The following is an 18,181-nucleotide window of genomic DNA, read 5'->3' on the forward strand; positions in this document are numbered from 1 at the left end:
GAGTGACTCCCTGAGTCCATTTGCCACCACTGTGTTGCTGAGACTAGTCGTTCTGAACTGCCAACCCAATTATGGCACATAGTAGTTTTCTGTTGCTGCAAATTACCACAAACTTCGCAGCTCAAACCATGGTCTTGATTGGAGCTGTCATTCTCATCAGGACTTGGAGGTCTCCTGTAGGCTCACTGGTTGTTGAGATTTCTGTGCGACTCCAGGAATGAGGTCCCTGTTCTCCTTCTAGCTGCTGCTCTTAGCTGCTCGTGGCCACCCATGGGCCATGGGGCCTGAAGGGCAGCTTTCAACAGGGCCTTCTTCTTCCAGGCCAGTCAGGGTGTATAGGATTGCGATTGTTTAAAAATTAATTTTGACATAAGTAGGGACTTCACCCTGGGAGAATTCAGACAGCCAGCAGATAGCATTTGGTGAGACCTGCTAACTATGGGACATGGAAGAAGGCAACCTTGGTCAGTCTCAGGTCAGGCTGGTGGTTCAGAAGAGGCTGATGGACAGAGCTTTTGGGCTGAGGGGTCCGGGCTGCATTTAATGAAGGCTGCTGTTGGAGCTCTTCTCATGGAGGAGCCTGGGGCTATTTGGCTGCACCTGCCCAGGAGCAGGATGGGTCAAGGCCCATTGGGCTGAGGGCAGTCCTCTGCCTTGGGCTCCCAGAGGCATCCCTGGGCCTGCAGAGCTGTCCCTCCAAGCCTCTATTGGGTGGGTCATGCCTGGCTGGCAGCATTGATTTTATGTTTATTTGTGAAAGGACAGAATATGAGCTTACCAAATAAAATATAATTTCAAGTGTTATTAATGAAAGAATGTATTACATTCACTTTTAATGAGATCCTGGTGTTGCAAAATGGTTCCGTGTAATGAATCTCAGGAAATCAATGAAAAGTTTAATTACAGTTGTGGCAGTGTTGTATGAGAATATTGCTTTGGTCAATTTTAGTTGTACAATTTATCAACCCCTCTCTGCCTTTCTCTTTTAAATTAATTGCTTTGATAAAGTAAGTATAAATACATTCTTTGTTAGCTTTTGATCTCTTTTAGCAATGTATGACAAAAATCAGATTTCTTCCTCAATAATAATAATAGTTGCTATCATTTTTATCTGCATTGCCATCTATAATTTTTACATGTTTGAAGTTGGGCAGTGTTTCCATTTTGCAAATTTAGTCATTGTTAAGTCTTTCTAGAACATGGGCCTTTTCCCTTTGTCAGTTGTTTTGCAAATCACTTTCTGTCTCTTCTCAATCCCTCAGTAGACCCTATCATTCAGAAAAATGTATGTGCCAGGCTCTGGTGGGAATAAAAACAGTAGCAAAATACCTCCTTCTGTGATTCACACTTTTGCTTTTGTGCCGCCATGTAGCCCTTTTAGTTTTGCACAAAACAGATTTTGTTTTTAGCACATTTCTTACTTTGACAGCTCAGTGATTATGATGCTGCCTTGTTCGTTATGATGGTGATTGACTTTTTAAAAAAATTTCTGTGTAGAACACAATACAAAATGTTGGCCTGGATATTTAGAGATATCTAAAGTGGCTCTTGATTTTTGGTGCCACCAGATTCACAGATTCTATACTGAGGAAGTTATAGTGGCTTTTTTTTTTTTTTTTTTTTTGACAGGCAGAGTTAGAAAGAGACAGAGAAAGGTCTTCCTTCCATTGGTTCACCCCCCAAAATGGCTGCCATGGACGGCGCGCTGTACCAATCCAAAGCCAGGAGCCAGGTGCTTTTCCTGGTCTCCCATGCAGGTGCAGGGCCCAAGCACCTGGGCCATCCTCCACCATACTCCCGGGCCACAGCAGAGAGCTGGACTGGAAGAGGAGCAACCGGGACAGAATCCGGCGCCCCAACCGGGACTAGAACCTCGTCCGCAGGTGGAGGATTAGCCTAGTGATCTGCGGCGCCGGCCATATAGTGGCTTTTCTTTTAACCCCCTGCAGGGGTTTATAAGTCGTCTACTTTTGACACTGGGTTCAAGACCTTAAAATATGTCGAGGATCATTCTGACTGATTTTCTCTGTGGATAGAAGCAGTTTACTGTCTCGTCCCTCAAACTCTCCCATCAATAGCACTTACCTTTCTTCCCACAGGATAGAAAGCCTCCAATACAACAGAGAGGTAGGCTGGGTGCTAGGGCTCTTTCCTCCAGCCCTGGCTTGTCTGCAGTAAGGGAGGACTCGCCTAACTACCTGGAGAACCACTTAGGACCCTGGTTCCTGGACACCAGCCTGTTCTCGAGCTTCTCACAGTTTCTGCTGTGACAGCTGTGAAGAAAGGAAAACCGTCCTCACAGAAAGGTGCTGTTGGAGCCGGCGCCGCGGCTCACTAGGCTAATCCTCCGCCTAGCGGCGCCGGCACACCGGGTTCTAGTCCCGGTCGGGGCGCCGGATTCTGTCCCGGTTGCCCCTCTTCCAGGCCAGCTCTCTGCTGTGGCCAGGGAGTGCAGTGGAGGATGGCCCAGGTGCTTGGGCCCTGCACCCCATGGGAGACCAGGAAAAGCACCTGGCTCCTGGCTCCTGCCATCGGATCAGCGCGGTGCGCCGGCCGCAGCGCGCCGGCCACGGCGGCCATTGGAGGGTGAAACAACGGCAAAAGGAAGACCTTTCTCTCTGTCTCTCTCTCTCACTGTCCACTCTGCCTGTCAAAAATAAAAAAAAAAAAAAAAAAAAAAGAAAGGTGCTGTTGGAGTATCCTGCAGGGAGCTTTGTTGTTCGCTTTTCCTAAAAATGGTGCCTCTCGTGGTGGTCATTGAGGGTGTGTAGGTGAAGCTAGCCGGACTGTCACTCGAGAGGTTTTCCCCTCTTGGCAGCTGGGTAGGGTGTACCTGCGGCTGCAGTTTCTGAAAGCCTGGAGTCGCCATGGCGTTTTCTTTGGGGCATGAGTCACTACAGAATTGGAGCGCTAACAGTTTCTGCCAGGATGTTGTCTCTCTTCAGTTGCCATCCCCAGCTGCCTTTGGTCAGTCGCCGCTCCTCGGTACCTTGCCCACGCTGCTTGTGCTGTGACTTGTAGAGCCACATCTGGACCAGGGCAGGCCATCTGTCAAGCAGAGGGGACATGAGATGAGGCAGTGCCTGGCTTCTGGCCTCGGAGCATTCCCTGTCTCTTCCTCCCTGCTTGTCTCCTGGACATGTGGGCCACCATGACTTCTGATCAGCCTCCTGTTTGCCGTCTGCTGCTGATCTTCTGTAATTTCTGTCCCAACGTGCATCTTCATTTCTGAACCTGGCTCTTCTGTCTGCTTAGATTTGTGCACATCCCCGCTTCTCTGGAGGTAAGTCTTCCCCTGGGAGGTTTGAATGTACACCACATTGGGGAAGCCCTGAGTTCAAGGCAGGACCTCTTGCCCAAGGTACATGCTTTCTAGAGACTTGTGTTCTGGATAGCAATCTCAGTACATAGACTTAAGTCATTTTTGCAAACGGCCATTGAACCTAACCAGAGAAATACATGCGATGTCAAGGAACCTGAGTCTGATGTAGATAAGTAGGGGAGGGGCCAGTACATATGGTGGGACCAAAATGTCACCAGTAAGACTAGATTGAGAGATAGGACAACTGGCTATCTAGCATGCGCTTGTTGATGTCAGTAGTGGGCCTTCCTGTCCTGCGTCGTATGGCCACTTCATGTTCCTGGACATGTGCGCTGCCTCATTCTCGCCTTCCTCTGAGTATAAAAGAATGGCATTTTTCACACACTTTCCGTTGCACTTGCTGCCCATTGATACTGTCATCCACGCGCCCAGGGTCAGCCGTGGTTTCCTTGGCAGGTGACTCGAGAACTTTGTGTCTCACTCCCATCTCCTGTCTTGGCCTCCAGAGCTCCACTCTCCAGTCTCATCCACTTCCTGGATATTTCTGCCTAGATGCCCTGCAGTTCTGGAGAAACAGCACATTGTCCTAGGACTGGCTGGCTTCACCACCTCTTCCCCTCATTTCCTGATTTCTGTAACTGTGACTTGGATTTCTTCTCCATGTCACGCAAGCTCAACACCTAACCTCTTATTCTTTTCTGGTTTTATTTTGTCTTCCAGCCTCTCAGTTATCAGGTCCTAGCAATTTACTTAGCCAAAAATAACCCCTCGTAAATCTTCAGTTCCCATATTGACCACACTTGTTCACAGTAGGTTAATAGAATAGCCCCTTAAATTGTTTCTCTGCAAAGTGTAGCCCTTGTAAGTGGTTGCACAAGTTGCTACAGGTTAAACTTCTACTTTGGGATTGCTTCCGTAAGTGGGACTGACAGTGATTTCCTGCTGCCTACCACCAAAATATGACAGCTCTTCAAAAAGTTCATGGAAAATGTGTATTGTGAAATAACTACCCATGGATTTAACAAAAGTTTTTGCACCAGAAATGACCGTGCCCTTTAATTCCATTTCCCACAAACTTCTTGATGTCTCTTTAACTCCCTTGGCTTGATGTTCTGCAGTTCAGCAGCCACCATCCTTCTTCCTCCCGTGAGTACTGTTCTCTGCCTGGCACAGAGGTGGTGATAAAAATACGGCCTCGATCCTCCCAGACAGACAGGGCTCCTGCCTTCTCGATTTTTATTCCCGTGAGGAGCCAGGGTGTGGTAAGGCCTGGGAAGGAAAGAAAAGAACGATAATACACCATTGAGTAACTAGGTGTGACAGGAAGGGTCTCCCTAAAAAGTAACATCTTAAGGGCAGCTGTTTGGCCTAGTGGTTAAGATGCTGGTGAAGACACTCAGATTTGGGGCCAGCTACTCCAGTTTCCATCCAGCTGCCTGCTGATGCGCTCATGCTGGGAAAGCAGTAGAAGATGGCCCAAGTGCCTAGGCCCCTGCCAACCACGCAGGAGACCCGGATGAAACTCCTGGCCTCAGCGTGGCCCACCTTTACCCCTTGCAGCCATCCGGGGAGTGCATTAGCAGGTTGAAAATCTCTCTGTCTCTGTCTTTCTCTCTCTGTGACTCTTTCAAATGGGTAAATGCATAAATCTTAACAAAAAAAAAAAAGGCGGGGGGCGGGGGGTGGGGGGGCGGTGCTGTGGCGTAGCAGGTTAAGCATCGCCTGCAGTGCTGGCATCGCATATGGGCGCCAGTTCGAGTCGCAGCTGCTCCACTTCTGATCCAGCTCTCTGCCATGGCCTGGGAAAGCAGTAGAAGATGGCTCAAGTCCTTGGGGCCCCTATGCCCATGTAGGAAACCCAGAGGAAGCTCCTGGCTCCTGGCTTCAGATCAGCACAGCTCTGGCCATTGCAGCTAATTGGGGAGTGAACTAGCAATTGAAAGACCTCTGTCTCTCTCTGTCCCTCTTTCTCTCTCTGTGTAACACTGACTTTCAAATAAATAAATAAATCTTAAAAAAAAAAAAAAAAAGATACATTCTATATAGGAGTACCTTGAGTTTGATGCCTGGTTCTCAATTCCAGCTTCTTGCCAGAGCAGGCCCTGGGAGGCAGTGGGGATACTCATACAGTTGAGTCTTTGCTTCCTGCAGCGGAGACCTGGATTGAGTTCTCTTTGCCGTGGCTCAGACCTGGCCATTGTGGGCATGGAGCGGGGTGGAGGGGGGACATCCAGCAAATGGGAAGCTCTCTGGTCTATCCATCTGTCTCTGCCTCTCAAATACATTTAAAAATTTTAAAAAAGAGAAGAATGAATATCTTAGAGAGAATCTGAAAGAAGAGAAAGAGCCAGCCGTGGAGAGAGGCCTAGGAAATAAAAGTTCAAGGCCCCTGAGGCAAGAAGGAGCTTGGCAAACTTGAACAACAGAAGATGACTGTGGAGAGCAGAGAGTGAGCCTAAGAGAGGTTGAGACATGCTTTTGGGCAGGGGAAAGAGTTTACATTTTATTCCAGGTGTAACATCAGCCATGAAGTGATGCGATCTGTTTACTTTTTAAAAACATCACTCTGAAGAAAACTAAGGTGGAAGCAAGGAAACCAGTTAGGGAGGAGGCTCCTGCAGTAGCAGCTTGTGCTGAATCAGGGTTTCTCAGCCTCAGCACCATTGACGTCACAGGCCAGAAGATTCTTTCTTGGGTATGCAGTCCAGTGCACCATAGGTGAAGTGTTAAGCATCCTCAGGGCCTGGTGCTATGGTGTAGAAGGTTAAGCCTCTGCCTGCAACACCAGCATCCTGTATGGGCTGCTCCATTTCCGATCCAGCCCCCTGCTAGTGTACCTGGGAAGGCAGCAGAAGATGGCCCAATTGTTTGGGCCCCTGAACCCACATGGGTGACCCAGATGAAGCTCCCAGCTCCTGGCTTCGGCCTGGCCCAGTCGCAGTTGTTGTGACCATTTGGGGAGTGAACAGTGGATGGAAGAAATGTTTCTCTCCTCTCTCCCCAACTTTACCTTTCAAATAAATAAAATAAATCTTTAAAAAAACAAATGCAAAAACATCCCCAGCTTCTTCCCTCTAGAAGACAAGTGGCACCCTCCCCTCCCAAGTGTGGTATCTGAAAATGTCTCTAGACATTGCCTATGTCCCCGGGGACAAAGCCATTCTGGTTGAGAACCACTGCACCAGATGGTGGCTGTCATGATGGGTTGAAATGTGTGGCACAGGTAGAACTGACAGTGCTTTTCCCATTGAGTGGGAAAGGAGAGGATACAGGATGCCTCTTAGGTTTTTGGTTGGTGAATCTAAGTAGATGATGTCACCCACTTGAGATGCTTGACGTTGGTCCTTCTCCCCTTTGGGCCTGTTCTTGGAATCCTGCAGCTACCTGGCAGGTTACTTGCCCCACCATCCTCTTCCTTTTCCTGAAGCTGCAGTTTCAATGCCATCTTCTTGACACTGTCCCAGATCAGCTCAACCAGTGGTGACCCTTTTTCCAGGGAGTTTCTGCAGCGCCCACAGTGCCATATCAGTTCTGTCCTTGGACAATTGCTGGTTCTGCTAGAGTCTGTTGACCCCAGGAGAAGAGCACTAGGGCTACCAAAAAGGAGCAGCTATAGTGAATGTTAGAGTTGCCTGGCTTAGCTCCTGCGCCTTGCCTCCTTTTTTTTTTTTTTTTTTTTTTTTTTTTTTTTTTTTTTTGGTTAAGATTTATTTATTTAATTGAAAGAGTTACAGAGAGGTAGAGAAAGAGAGAGAGAGAGAGGTCTTCCATCCGCTGGTTCACTCCCTAAATGGGCACAACAACCAGAGCTGTGCCAATCCGAAGCCAGGATCCAGGAGCTTCTTCCAGGTCTCCCACATAGGTGCAGAGGCCCAAGGACTTGGACTATCTTCTACTACTTTCCCAGGCCATAGCAGAGAGCTGGATTGGAAGTGGAGCAGCCGGGACTCAAACCGGTGTCCATATGAGATGGCAGCACTGCAGGCGGGAACTTTACCCGGTAGGCCCCAGCACCAGCCCCAGAACCTTGTCTCTTTCTTTGGTCCTTGTTGATGGCCATAGGATTACCATCACTTACTCGTACACCATCTATTACAGGCAAGCCTCTCACTAGGCTTTGGAGTTTGAATTGGGGTCCTTGTTATTTGCTACCTAATGTTCAATAATCTGTCATCTCCTGTCTACTCAACAGCAAAAGCAAAACCTCCTACATCTTTATCCCTTATGTTGCCTACTACCTAGCACAGTACTGATCATGAATTTGCTATTCAGTAAATGTTTGTTGAATGAATAAGTAAATGGTAGAATATGGAAGGCCTGTCTTCTTTTATTTTTTTTTTACTTGCAAGTATATAGACTTAAAATTAACATTTTTCTGTAATTAACACATACACTTTTTTAGAATCATAAAAAGGAAAATTTGTTTTAAATGAAAGAAGATTTAGCCTACAGCTTATGCTGTGAATGTAACCAGTTGGTTTATGTGGGAGATGGTTTGTTCCTCACCTTTCTGGCTTGTACAGTGGGAATCTTGCTGGTAACCATGTGTCTGCCCTGTTTCTGTGTCGCAGCTCTAGTTGTAAGCACCACTTCAGCTGGCTTTGCGTTGGCTCCGGGACCTTTCGACTGGCCCTGCTTCCTGCTCACTTCTCTCGGAACAGGCCTTGCATCCTGCGCTGCCAACTCCATCAACCAGGTCAGTGTCTCACCTCTCTGTTGCATCACAGCATCGTCGCTTTTCTCCAGGTGCTCGTAATAGACTTTAAAAACTTTCCCCAGTCACATCATGGGGAACCACTGGGAACTCGTAGCACTGAATATCCTGTGGAGCGCTGTCACTTACATCTCTGATTTGTCATTTCTTTGGAGGTGAGTGGTTTTCAGAGATGATCAGGGTAAGAGTACAGTAGACTTCAGAAAGCTTGTGGAAAATAGACATAAAGAATAAGTTTATTTTGGTACAAAAGAATTTTGAAATTCATGAATAGTTTTATTTCATAATACCTATTTTTTTCCTAAACTTTTTGAAGACCTTTCATATACATGAATTTCATAATTTTTTTGCACTGTAATAAACCTGTCTTTTAATTCCATTTTCCACAAACCTTTTGACATACTCTCGTAGGCTTCCAGTGACTAGGATACCTTGTGTTTTAAAAAAATGTATCAGAGCTGTCGTGGCCTTCTGTTCTTAGTAGTGTCTGGGTTTGTCTGTATCAAGTATACTCCTCTGATCTTGTCATAGCATGTGCTGGTCTTTCTTTCTTTAATTTCTTTGCATTTTTAGCCACCACTATACGAAGCAGAATTTATCTTAAACAAGCATATGCATCTTCAAAAAAAATCAATAATTCAGTACATAGCTAACTTGGTATACAGAATCATATTAAAAACCAATTAGCATGATATTTTCATGTGTGTTTTTTTCCTTCATTATTTTAAACATCAAAATCATTCCCCAAAATAGTTTTTCTTCCCAGCCTAGTCACTGTGTTCTGCCGTAGCCTTGTGGCTTTCTCATAAGATACGATGGTGAGAAGGTCTTGGCGAAAACTTCAGGGAAATCATTTACACCCCCAGAACACCCAAGAGGAATTGGCACAGTTTTTAAACAGGAACTTGAGTTACCAGCAGGAAAACAGCTTGGCTGAGTCCGTTTGTAAGTTGCTAGCCTGCAAAATGTGGGAATTTAATTCGATAATGATTAAAGAGCATTGTGTTTCTATAATGTATTATCAGCTCTTTGGGGACCGATCAATCTATTTCACATAAGTTTTTGTTGTTATTTTTTAATGGCAAAACAGTCTTAGAGTGAGGTTAAAGTAGTCCTAGTGCTTTAGCAGAAGTACTGTTCCCTTCTGTGAATCACGGTCCAGTCTTTTCTGAGTTGTTCCTTTTGCCACCCTCCCCGTATATCTTGGCAAAGAGAGCAGTCGTGGTTTCATCACGCACATAATTTTCATGAATATTTGAATAAAATGCAATATAAGCAAAATGGATTTATCTGCTGGTATTGAGTCTATGTTTCAATTTTTTTCTAGCACATTTATTTAGTTCTAGATCTATGTCAAGAAGTTAAACCAGGGACATTCTATATTTTGCTTGCTTTTAAAACAAGAATAAAAGCACATGGATTCAGTGGAAGAGAAAAAAAAAAAAACTAAAAAGCATTAAATAGTGAGAAATCCCTAGTATTAGGAAAGATAAAAGTTGTGAATTGAAGCTACTCCCCCTCTCACCCTCTGTGCCCCCCCACCCCCAAAAAAAGAAGAGGTAGTTCAAGAATTTGGTATGAAAATAATTTTGTCATTAATAGCAAGAAAGTATCTGGATAGAAAAAAATAGAATGATTTAAATTTAGTCAGAAATGAACAGAAAATGAACGTAGGACAAGGTTTTAGACATTTTAAAAGGACTGCATGTTTAGATGGCTACTTGATTTTGTAATCTGTAGAACTGTATTTGCTGTAGGGGTGGGGTGGCTCCTGTAAGTTTTAGAACTACTGAGGAAAGCCGCAGCATACGCGATGGGATCCTTTCTGGTACCAGGAGTGGCAGTGTCTGTGTCTTCTGTTACTGTTTCCCTCTCAGATTGGTTTTCCAGCACTGTGCTGCCTCGCACGTATACCTGCCCCTGCCGGCTTCCCCTGGGAGGCCACGTCGTGTTCCCCTCCAGGCCTCTTCAGTGATGTTGGTTCTTAATCCGTGCTTGTTGTGCCAGTGAATTTCTCTTGTCTTCTTCCATCCATCACATTATGTCTCTCACTTGGTCGGGCTCTGACTTCAATTGGAAGCACAACAGTACCTAAAAAATCTTAATGACTCCCAGCATAGCAAAATTCTAGTGCTATTACAGTATCCACCTGCTTCCCAGATTACAATATTTCTTCAACAATAGGTTGGAAATATTGTTCCAGTGTTATTAGGCAGTCTCCTAAATTTTAACATTTATTTATTTGAAAAGAAGAATAAGAGAGAGAATACATAGAGAGAGCTTCCATCCACTGGTTCACCCCCCAGAACGCTGCAACAGCCAAGGGTGGGCCAGGCCAAAGCAAGGAGCCAGGAACTCCATCTGAGTGTCCCACATTAGGTGGCAGGAACATAAGTACTTGGGCCATCATCTGCTACTTTCCAGGTGCATTAGCAGGAAGCTGGATTGGAATTGTGGAGTAGCTGGGATTAGAACCAAGCACTCCAGTATGGGATGTGGGTGTCCCAAAAGGCAGCTTAGCCAGCTGTGCCCTAACGCCTACTTTGGTGTTGGAAACTTAAACGAAAAGAGCTTGAAGCCATTTCTATTAGCGCTTTTAAATACAATAAGGAGGGCCCTGCGCTGTGGCGTGGCTGGTAAAACCGCCATCTGTGGAGCCAGCATCCCATAGGGGCGCTGATTTGAGTCCCAGTTTTGATCCAGCCCCTGCTAATATGCCCAGGGAAGCAGCAGAAGATGGCCCAAGTCCCTGGGCTCCTGCATCCACGTGGGAGACCAGGAAGAAGCTCCTGGCTCTTGGCTTCAGATCAGCCCAGCCCCAACTGTTGCAGCTGTTTGGGGAGCAAACCAGTGGATAGAAGATCTCTTTCTGAGCCGGCGCCGTGGCTCAATAGGCTAATCCTCCACCTTGCGGCGCCGGCAAACCGGGTTCTAGTCCCGGTTGGGGCGCCGGATTCTGTCCCGGTTGCCCCTCTTCCAGGCCAGCTCTCTGCTATGGCCAGGGAGTGCAGTGGAGGATGGCCCAGGTGCTTGGGCCCTGCACCCCATGGGAGACCAGGAAAAGCACCTGGCTCCTGGCTCCTGCCAGGATCAGCGCGGTGCGCCGGCTGCAGCGGCGGCCATTGGAGGGTGAACCAGCGGCAAAGGAAGACCTTTCTCTCTCTGACTCTCTCTCTCACTGTCCACTCTGCCTGTCAAAAAAAAAAAAAAAAAAAAAAAAAAAAAAAAAAAAAAAAAAAAGATCTCTTTCTTTGTCTCTCTCTCTCTCTCCCTGTAACTCTGCCTTCAAATAAATAAATAAATCTTTAAATAAATAGAATAAGCAGAACCAAGAATGCTGGGCAACAAGGATTTACTTTGAGTTTTTTAACAGCAGACAGGTGAAGAAGTAGTCCTTAGCAAAGAATGAGAGCAGACTGCTTTTTCCTGTTGTAGACAATTGGTGTTCAGAACGCACACATGCAGCCGGTCTATACAAACATACTTCAGCTTCTAATGGGGTTCTGTAGGAAGAAAAATTTCCTTTTGTGTTCATAAAAGGCTTCAAATAAGGTTTTATATATGAAGTTTTTTAAAAATACTTTTCTTTGAGCTGTTACTCATTTAGTTCTGAGCTTCTTCTTTGTACCCTTTTTCTGTGATCTTTCTGTGAAAGTAGAAAAAAAATAAAGCTTTGGAAAGCAATTTCCACATTTGTTTTAAGAAGAGAAAATGAGATTCAGCTTCTGATTTATGGAGCAGTGACTAGTGAGTGCATAAAGAGATGTATAAGAAACCACTAGCGTTAAAATGTTAAAAGAAATTACATACATGTTTTTTAATATATATACATGCTTCATTCGAAACCACAGTGTAGCTTTCAAGCGAGTATTACATCAAAGGATGAAAGCTATCCATAAAATGTTTTTAATTTAACGACTGAAAGATAAAATGTTATGGATGGTTTTCACTGACCAAATCTTAGGAAACAAGCGACAAACTAAATAGTTGAATAAATTCCAGTGGAATTAATTCAGAATTAGAAAAAGATGAGTATTGTCAGGAACTTATCACAACTATTTTGTGTATTTAACATGATGTTAGAATAACAGGCTGTAATTGGGATTATTTTACTTATGCTACATATACAGTAGTTCTCCAGCCCCAGTCTGAGGTATGCCTGTATAGCAAAAACATAATATGTATATGGTTACATACTAACCATGGTTTCAGGCCGCCACTGGAGGTCTTGGAACATACTCCCCTCCTGTGTGGGATGTGGTGTCCAAGTTGGGTCTTAACTGCCATGCCAAACACCTGCCCTGAATTATTCTTTTAAAAAGCAACAGTGAAAAAAAGTTATTATAGAAATATTTTCATTGCACACCAGTGAGAAAAATGTAGATAAGCAAAAATAGCACTAACATTTTAAAAAGTTTTTTATTTGAAACTGACAAATAAAAAGGGCACTTTTATGGGGCACCGTGTGATGTTTTGATACACAGGTGCACTCTGTGGTGTTCCTGAGAGGCGACCACCTGTCTCCTCAAGCATTTAATGTTTCTTTATTGTGAAAATATTCAAAACCCTCTCTTCTAATTTTTCTCATTACTGTCGTTAGAGAAAAACATGGTGCATTACGGAACGCCGGAGCGCCTCTCTTCTGACTGTACCAAACCCTTCCCCAGCCTCCCTGCCTCCTGTTCTCCCCAGCCTGCAGTAACCGCTGTTCCACTTGAACTCCTTATCTTTAGATTCCACAGGTTTTTTTAGGATAAGTGTTTTACTTCAGTTTAGTTCTGAATTTACAGAGCAAAAATTAGGAAGTAGTACAAGGAGTATTGCCTTACTCCCTTTTTTTTTTCCCCATTTAAACTCCAGGTCATGTGTTGCCTGTCTTTCTTTGCCTGACTGACACAGCATGATGACCTGTGGTTCCATCTGTGGTGTTGGGAATGACAAGATCCCATCCTTCGTTATGGCTGGAGAACATTCCCTTGTGTACGTGCACCCCATTTTCTCCGGCCATGTATGTGTGGGCGCACACTAGGGATGTTCCCATTCCTTGGCTCTCGTGAATGATGTGCAGAAAACTTGGGGGTGTAGATCTGTCTTCAGACTTGATGCCCTGTCCCTTGCCTGTATACCCAGTGTGTTGATTGCTGGGTCGTAGGGTAGCTCCATTTTCAGCTTTTGGAGGCATCTCCGTCCTGTTTCTCACAAGCAGTGAACTAATTTACATTCCCTGCACCGGCACTTGTTATCATTTGCCTTGATTATCTTGCCAGTCTAGCTGGTGTGAGGTAACAAATCATTGTGCTTTTGATCTGTATTTTCCTGATGAGGCGTGATTCTGAACATTTTTTCTTTTTATGTACCTGTTGACCATTTGTATGTCTTCCTTTGAGAAATGTTTATCTAAATCCACTACCTATTTTTAAAATTGGATCATTTGATGTTTATACTATTGACTTGAATTCCTGATATGTTCTGATCTTCTCCTATTCTGTAGGTTGTCTCTCCATTCTTTTGATTGCTTCCTCTGCTGTGCACTAGCTGTTTATTGAAGGAATTCCATTTGTCCATTTCTGGTTTTGTTTCCTGTCCTTTTGAGGTCTTAAAAACTGCTTGCACATTCTATTTCTTCTATGTTTTCTTCTAGTAGTTTAATAGCTTCATGTCTTACATTGAGGTCTTTCATCCTTTCTAGGTTGAATTTTGTTCATGGTGGGAGATAGGGGTCTAGCTTCACTCTTTTGCATTTAAACATCCAATTTTCCCAGCACCGTTTATTGAAAAGACTGTCCTTTTTTCCAGTGTGTGCTCTTCAACGTGTTTGTCAAAGATCACTTAGCTGTCATTGTGTGAGTTTCCTTTTAGGGTCTCTGTTCTGTTCACTGGTCTGTGTATGTGTTTTTATGCTGACACCATACTGTTATAACAACTTTGTAATATATTTTAAAGTTAGATAGTGTGATGCCTCCTGTTCCCTTTGCTATCCTGAAGATTGCTTTTGCTATTCCAGACAATAGTATTTCCATTTTTATTTTCCCTTATATGTCTGATTTTTGTACATATTACAGCTATCGCAGAGGAAAAAAAAAATCTCTGCTTTCATGGTGCTTAGATACGGCCACCCAAATACAAGGGTACTCCAGAAAGTTCATGGAAAAATAGAATTGAAACATGCTTGTTTTTGATGTAAAGATAAAATTGAAAGCATAGTATTGTCATAACATGTATTTCTCTACAAACTTCCTCATATGCATGCAGTTCAAACTTTTTTTATACCCAAAATACACTTCTCTTTTGGTTTCATTTTTCCATGAACTTTTTTGAAGTACCTTCATAGATCCATGTGTTAATATTTTGGTTAGATTATTAAAGACTTTCCACACATACATTTTTACATGTAAGTGTATGTGTGTGTGTGTGTCAGAGAAATTATTTATATCATGTTTATGGTATGTATATATGTTTCCATAAGATGTCATTAATATCCTTCCAGGGTACTTCTAAAAAGTCATGGAAAGTGAGTGTTGGGAAATAGTCTTTGTTCCAAAATAAACAACTTTTCATTCCGTTTCCCCACAAGCTTTCTGAGGTACACTCACATTTGGCACATTGTGATTTTAAGAATTATATGTGGCTATACCTTGATTTACTTCATTGGTTCCTCTTTATTTGACATTTTAGTAATTTCTAGCTTTTTTTTTTTTTGCCCATGTAAACAGTGCTGAGCTGAAATTCTTATAGCTAAGTCATACCAGACATCGTTATTTCTTTTGATAGATTGTGTTATATGCAAAACTATGTTACTTTCTTTTTTTAAGGTTTATTTGTTTATTTGAAAGGTAGAGTTCCAAAGAGAGATCTTATCCAGTGGTTCACTCCCCAAATGGCCACAATGGCTGGGCCTGTGCCAGGTGAAACTAGGGGCCTAGAACTCCACCCAGGGTCTCCCATGTGGGTGGCAGGGGCCCAAGTACTTGAGCCACCTTCTACTGCTTCCCCAGGTGCATTAGCTGTGAGCTGGATAGAAGTCAGAGAACTAGAACTCCAACTGGTACTTATCTGGGATGCTGGCATCATAGGTCACTGTTTAACCATCTGTACCACAACACCAGCCCCTGTGGTGTTTTCAAAATAAAGGGTTAAAATAAAATAAGACGTCTATTTTAAGTATAGCTAAATGTCTTTCTTCCCAGACAGTCTTGTTTCTTTATTGATGTGAAATCAACTTGTACTTCTGTTTGGCAGTGCAGTAAAGTGCTCATCACCAACAGCTATGAAAGAAATCTTGGCCAGGTTTATAAATGATGTTTGCTGTGTGTCCTTTTTAATTCAAGTGGCTTTATTTAACTTTTGGAATTTATTTATTTAAGAGGCAGAGAGAGAGAAAGGGAAGGGTGGGGGGAGAAAAAGTGAGAAAGCTCTCAACCAGTGGTACACACCTCATATGTCTATAACGGCCAGAGCTGGACGGGGCCAAAGCCTGGAACTCACTCTGAGTCTCCACGTGGGCGGCAGGGGCCCAGCAGTTAGAGCCATCACCAGTGTCTGCACTGGTAGGAAGCTGGGTGCAGGAGACTGAGCCGGGAGTCAAACCTGTCGCTCCCCCTCTTCATGGAGGAACGACACAGGACCCTGCACTGTTCTTTCGTCTGCACGGCCCTCCCCGGGTTTGCTGCTGGTTCTTCCCGGGTTGGCTACTATCCCTTCCACCTCCGTGGAAGGGCAGTTCCCCCTGGCCACATTCCCCACTTCCGCAGGGGAGCGGCACACCGCAGGCCGGCTTTCTTGGGGGCTGCACAGATGTTCCCTCAGATGTTCCCCTTAGATGTTCCTGGTGCATGCCGTCTCTCTCCTCCTTTATAGTCCTCCTCTGCCAATCCCAACTCGGCTGCCCACACGCCAAGTACGCTGCTCTCCTCCAATCAGTAGCAAGTCCTACAGTTTATTGGTTGAACTGGAGGCAGCTGTGCGGAAGCTGTTTACTTCTCTCCCAGCGCCATATTGTGGGAGAGCAGATGCATAGAATAAGTCTTAATTCCAGTAACTCAGTCTAGTCCGGTTTGCTCCCCACAGATCCCCCTTTCTTTTTATTTTTGGCGTTGATACGCGCCTGTCTTCGGTGTCCCGCGGCACACACTCTGCTGTACTTGCTAGAGTTGCCACAGGTTCTTACAAGTCCTATCAATCAGGCAAACCGAATCCGGGTCCTCTCTTCGCCATGTTGTGAGGAGGCTTTTAGGCGCTGATGCGTGCCTGTGTTCGGTGACCTGCGGCTCATACTTTGGTCGAGCCGCCTGCTGGCGCTTACCGCCTTAATCAGGCAGACCGAATCCAAGCCTCCTAATTGCTGTATTGTGGGGAGGCCTTACTGATGTTAATTCGTGCCTGTCTTCAGTGACCTGCGGCGCATAAGCTGCTAGCCGCCGCAGGTGCTCATCGCCTCACTAATCGGGCAGACCGAATCCAAGCCTTCTAATTGCAGTATTGTAGGGAGGCCTTTCTATTTCTCTATTTCTCTATCTCCGGGCATTCCTATTTCTCCCATTTTACTTCTGTCTGCCAACATTCCCATTTCTCTCATTTTACTTCTAAACTTCTGTTTCTCTTATCCCTGCGGCCTCCCGGCGCCTCGCCCTGCCGGCAGGCTCCGCCCCGAGGCTACTTCTCGGCGCCTCGCGGGCTCTGAGCCGCTTCAGCCCGCGCCTCTCTCATCTGCGCGGCTCGGCTTTGCGCGCACACTCCGCGGTTACTCACTAGCCCTTTCGCGTCTGAACCACGGCCTCGCGCCAGCCCCGCGTTCCCTATCTATTCACGCCCCGTGCTCTCTCTGCACGCGGCGGCTTCCGCGAGTCACACAGCGTAGCTTGCGTCTCCGCCACTAGCATTCAATCCAAGTTCCCCGGGCTAGCCTGACGAATTCAACCCAGCTTACGTCTCCGCCCCACGGTTTGGCTTCCCGTCCTTTGCTCCCCGGGCTAATCAGACGGATCCCAACCAGGCTTATGTTTCCGCTTCTGGTTTTAACTTTTCGCCCCCTATTCCCAGGCTAACTTGAGAATCCCAAAGTGGCTTTCGTTTCCGCCTCGGCCTGCCCCCCGCGGCTTCAATTTCCCTAACATTTTTCTCTACCCGGTATGTTTCCCCAAGCTTTCCTCCAACAATACTCCTCCCTCATTTCTCCTGGCCTCTCCCCACAGTCCGCATCCGAGTCTGTTTGTTCTAGCTTTCACTTTCGCTTTCGACCTTAGAGATTTCTCCCAGCTTCCCCCCGTAGTCCGTATCTGAGTCTATGCCTAGGCTTTCAATAGCTTCTTCCGGCACCCTTTTCGTCCGGCTTTTCCCTAGGCTGTTTGCTAGTCTCTCTCTCTGGTATTTTCCTGCTTCTTCCCGTTTCTTCCCTCCTAAGTTTCATATCCGTCCTAGGTTTCCTATCCGAGTCACGGCACCATTATGTCGCTCCCCCTCTTCATGGAGGAACGACACAGGACCCTGCGCTGTTCTTTCGTCTGCTCGGCCCTCCCCGGGTTTGCTGCTGGTTCTTCCCGGGTTGGCTACTATCCCTTCTACCTCCGTGGAAGGGCAGTTCCCCCTGGCCACATTCCCCACTTCCGCAGGGGAGCGGCACACCGCAGGCCGGCTTTCTTGGGGGCTGCACAGGTGTTCCCTCAGATGTTCCCCTTAGATGTTCCTGGTGCATGCCGTCTCTCTCCTCCTTTATAGTCCTCCTCTGCCAATCCCAACTCGGCTGCCCACACGCCAAGTACGCTGCTCTCCTCCAATCAGTAGCAAGTCCTACAGTTTATTGGTTGAACTGGAGGCAGCTGTGCGGAAGCTGTTTACTTCTCTCCCAGCGCCATATTGTGGGAGAGCAGATGCATAGAATAAGTCTTAATTCCAGTAACTCAGTCTAGTCCGGTTTGCTCCCCACAAAACCCAGTGCTCCGGAGTGAGATGTGGACACTCTTCGCCCTGAGCCCCAACTGCCAGCCTAAGTGCCAGCTACAGTTCAGGTTGATCACTTAGGAGGTGGAGTTTGTTAATTAATTAATTTTCTAGTGCTTCTTGGCCATTGTGTTGCCTTTTGCCAGTGAGTTTTGCCTGTTTTGCTGCTGGGAAGCATGTCCTTTGTTAAGAGTTCTTGCTGGGGCCAG

At 45.6% G+C, this 18,181-nt stretch overlaps 1 protein-coding gene across 2 annotated transcripts in view; it reads left to right on the plus strand.

The window, feature by feature from the left end:
- The window catches only part of COX10 (cytochrome c oxidase assembly factor heme A:farnesyltransferase COX10), a 146,659-nt gene that overhangs the window by 32,644 nt on the left and 95,834 nt on the right, over window positions 1-18,181 (plus strand). Inside the window, exon 4 of one of the 2 annotated variants that reach the window (XM_002718961.6) lies at window positions 7,894-8,018. The exons of the other annotated variant lie outside the window; for it this stretch is intronic. Coding sequence (XP_002719007.3) covers window positions 7,894-8,018 — 125 coding nt within the window. The remainder of the gene's footprint in view (window positions 1-7,893; window positions 8,019-18,181) is intronic. 2 annotated transcript variants of the gene reach the window in all.

The sequence above is a fragment of the Oryctolagus cuniculus genome, chromosome 17 (assembly GCF_051225735.1).
Source record: "Oryctolagus cuniculus isolate XC-2025 breed Fujian yellow rabbit chromosome 17, ASM5122573v1, whole genome shotgun sequence".
Classification (NCBI taxonomy): domain Eukaryota; kingdom Metazoa; phylum Chordata; class Mammalia; order Lagomorpha; family Leporidae; genus Oryctolagus; species Oryctolagus cuniculus.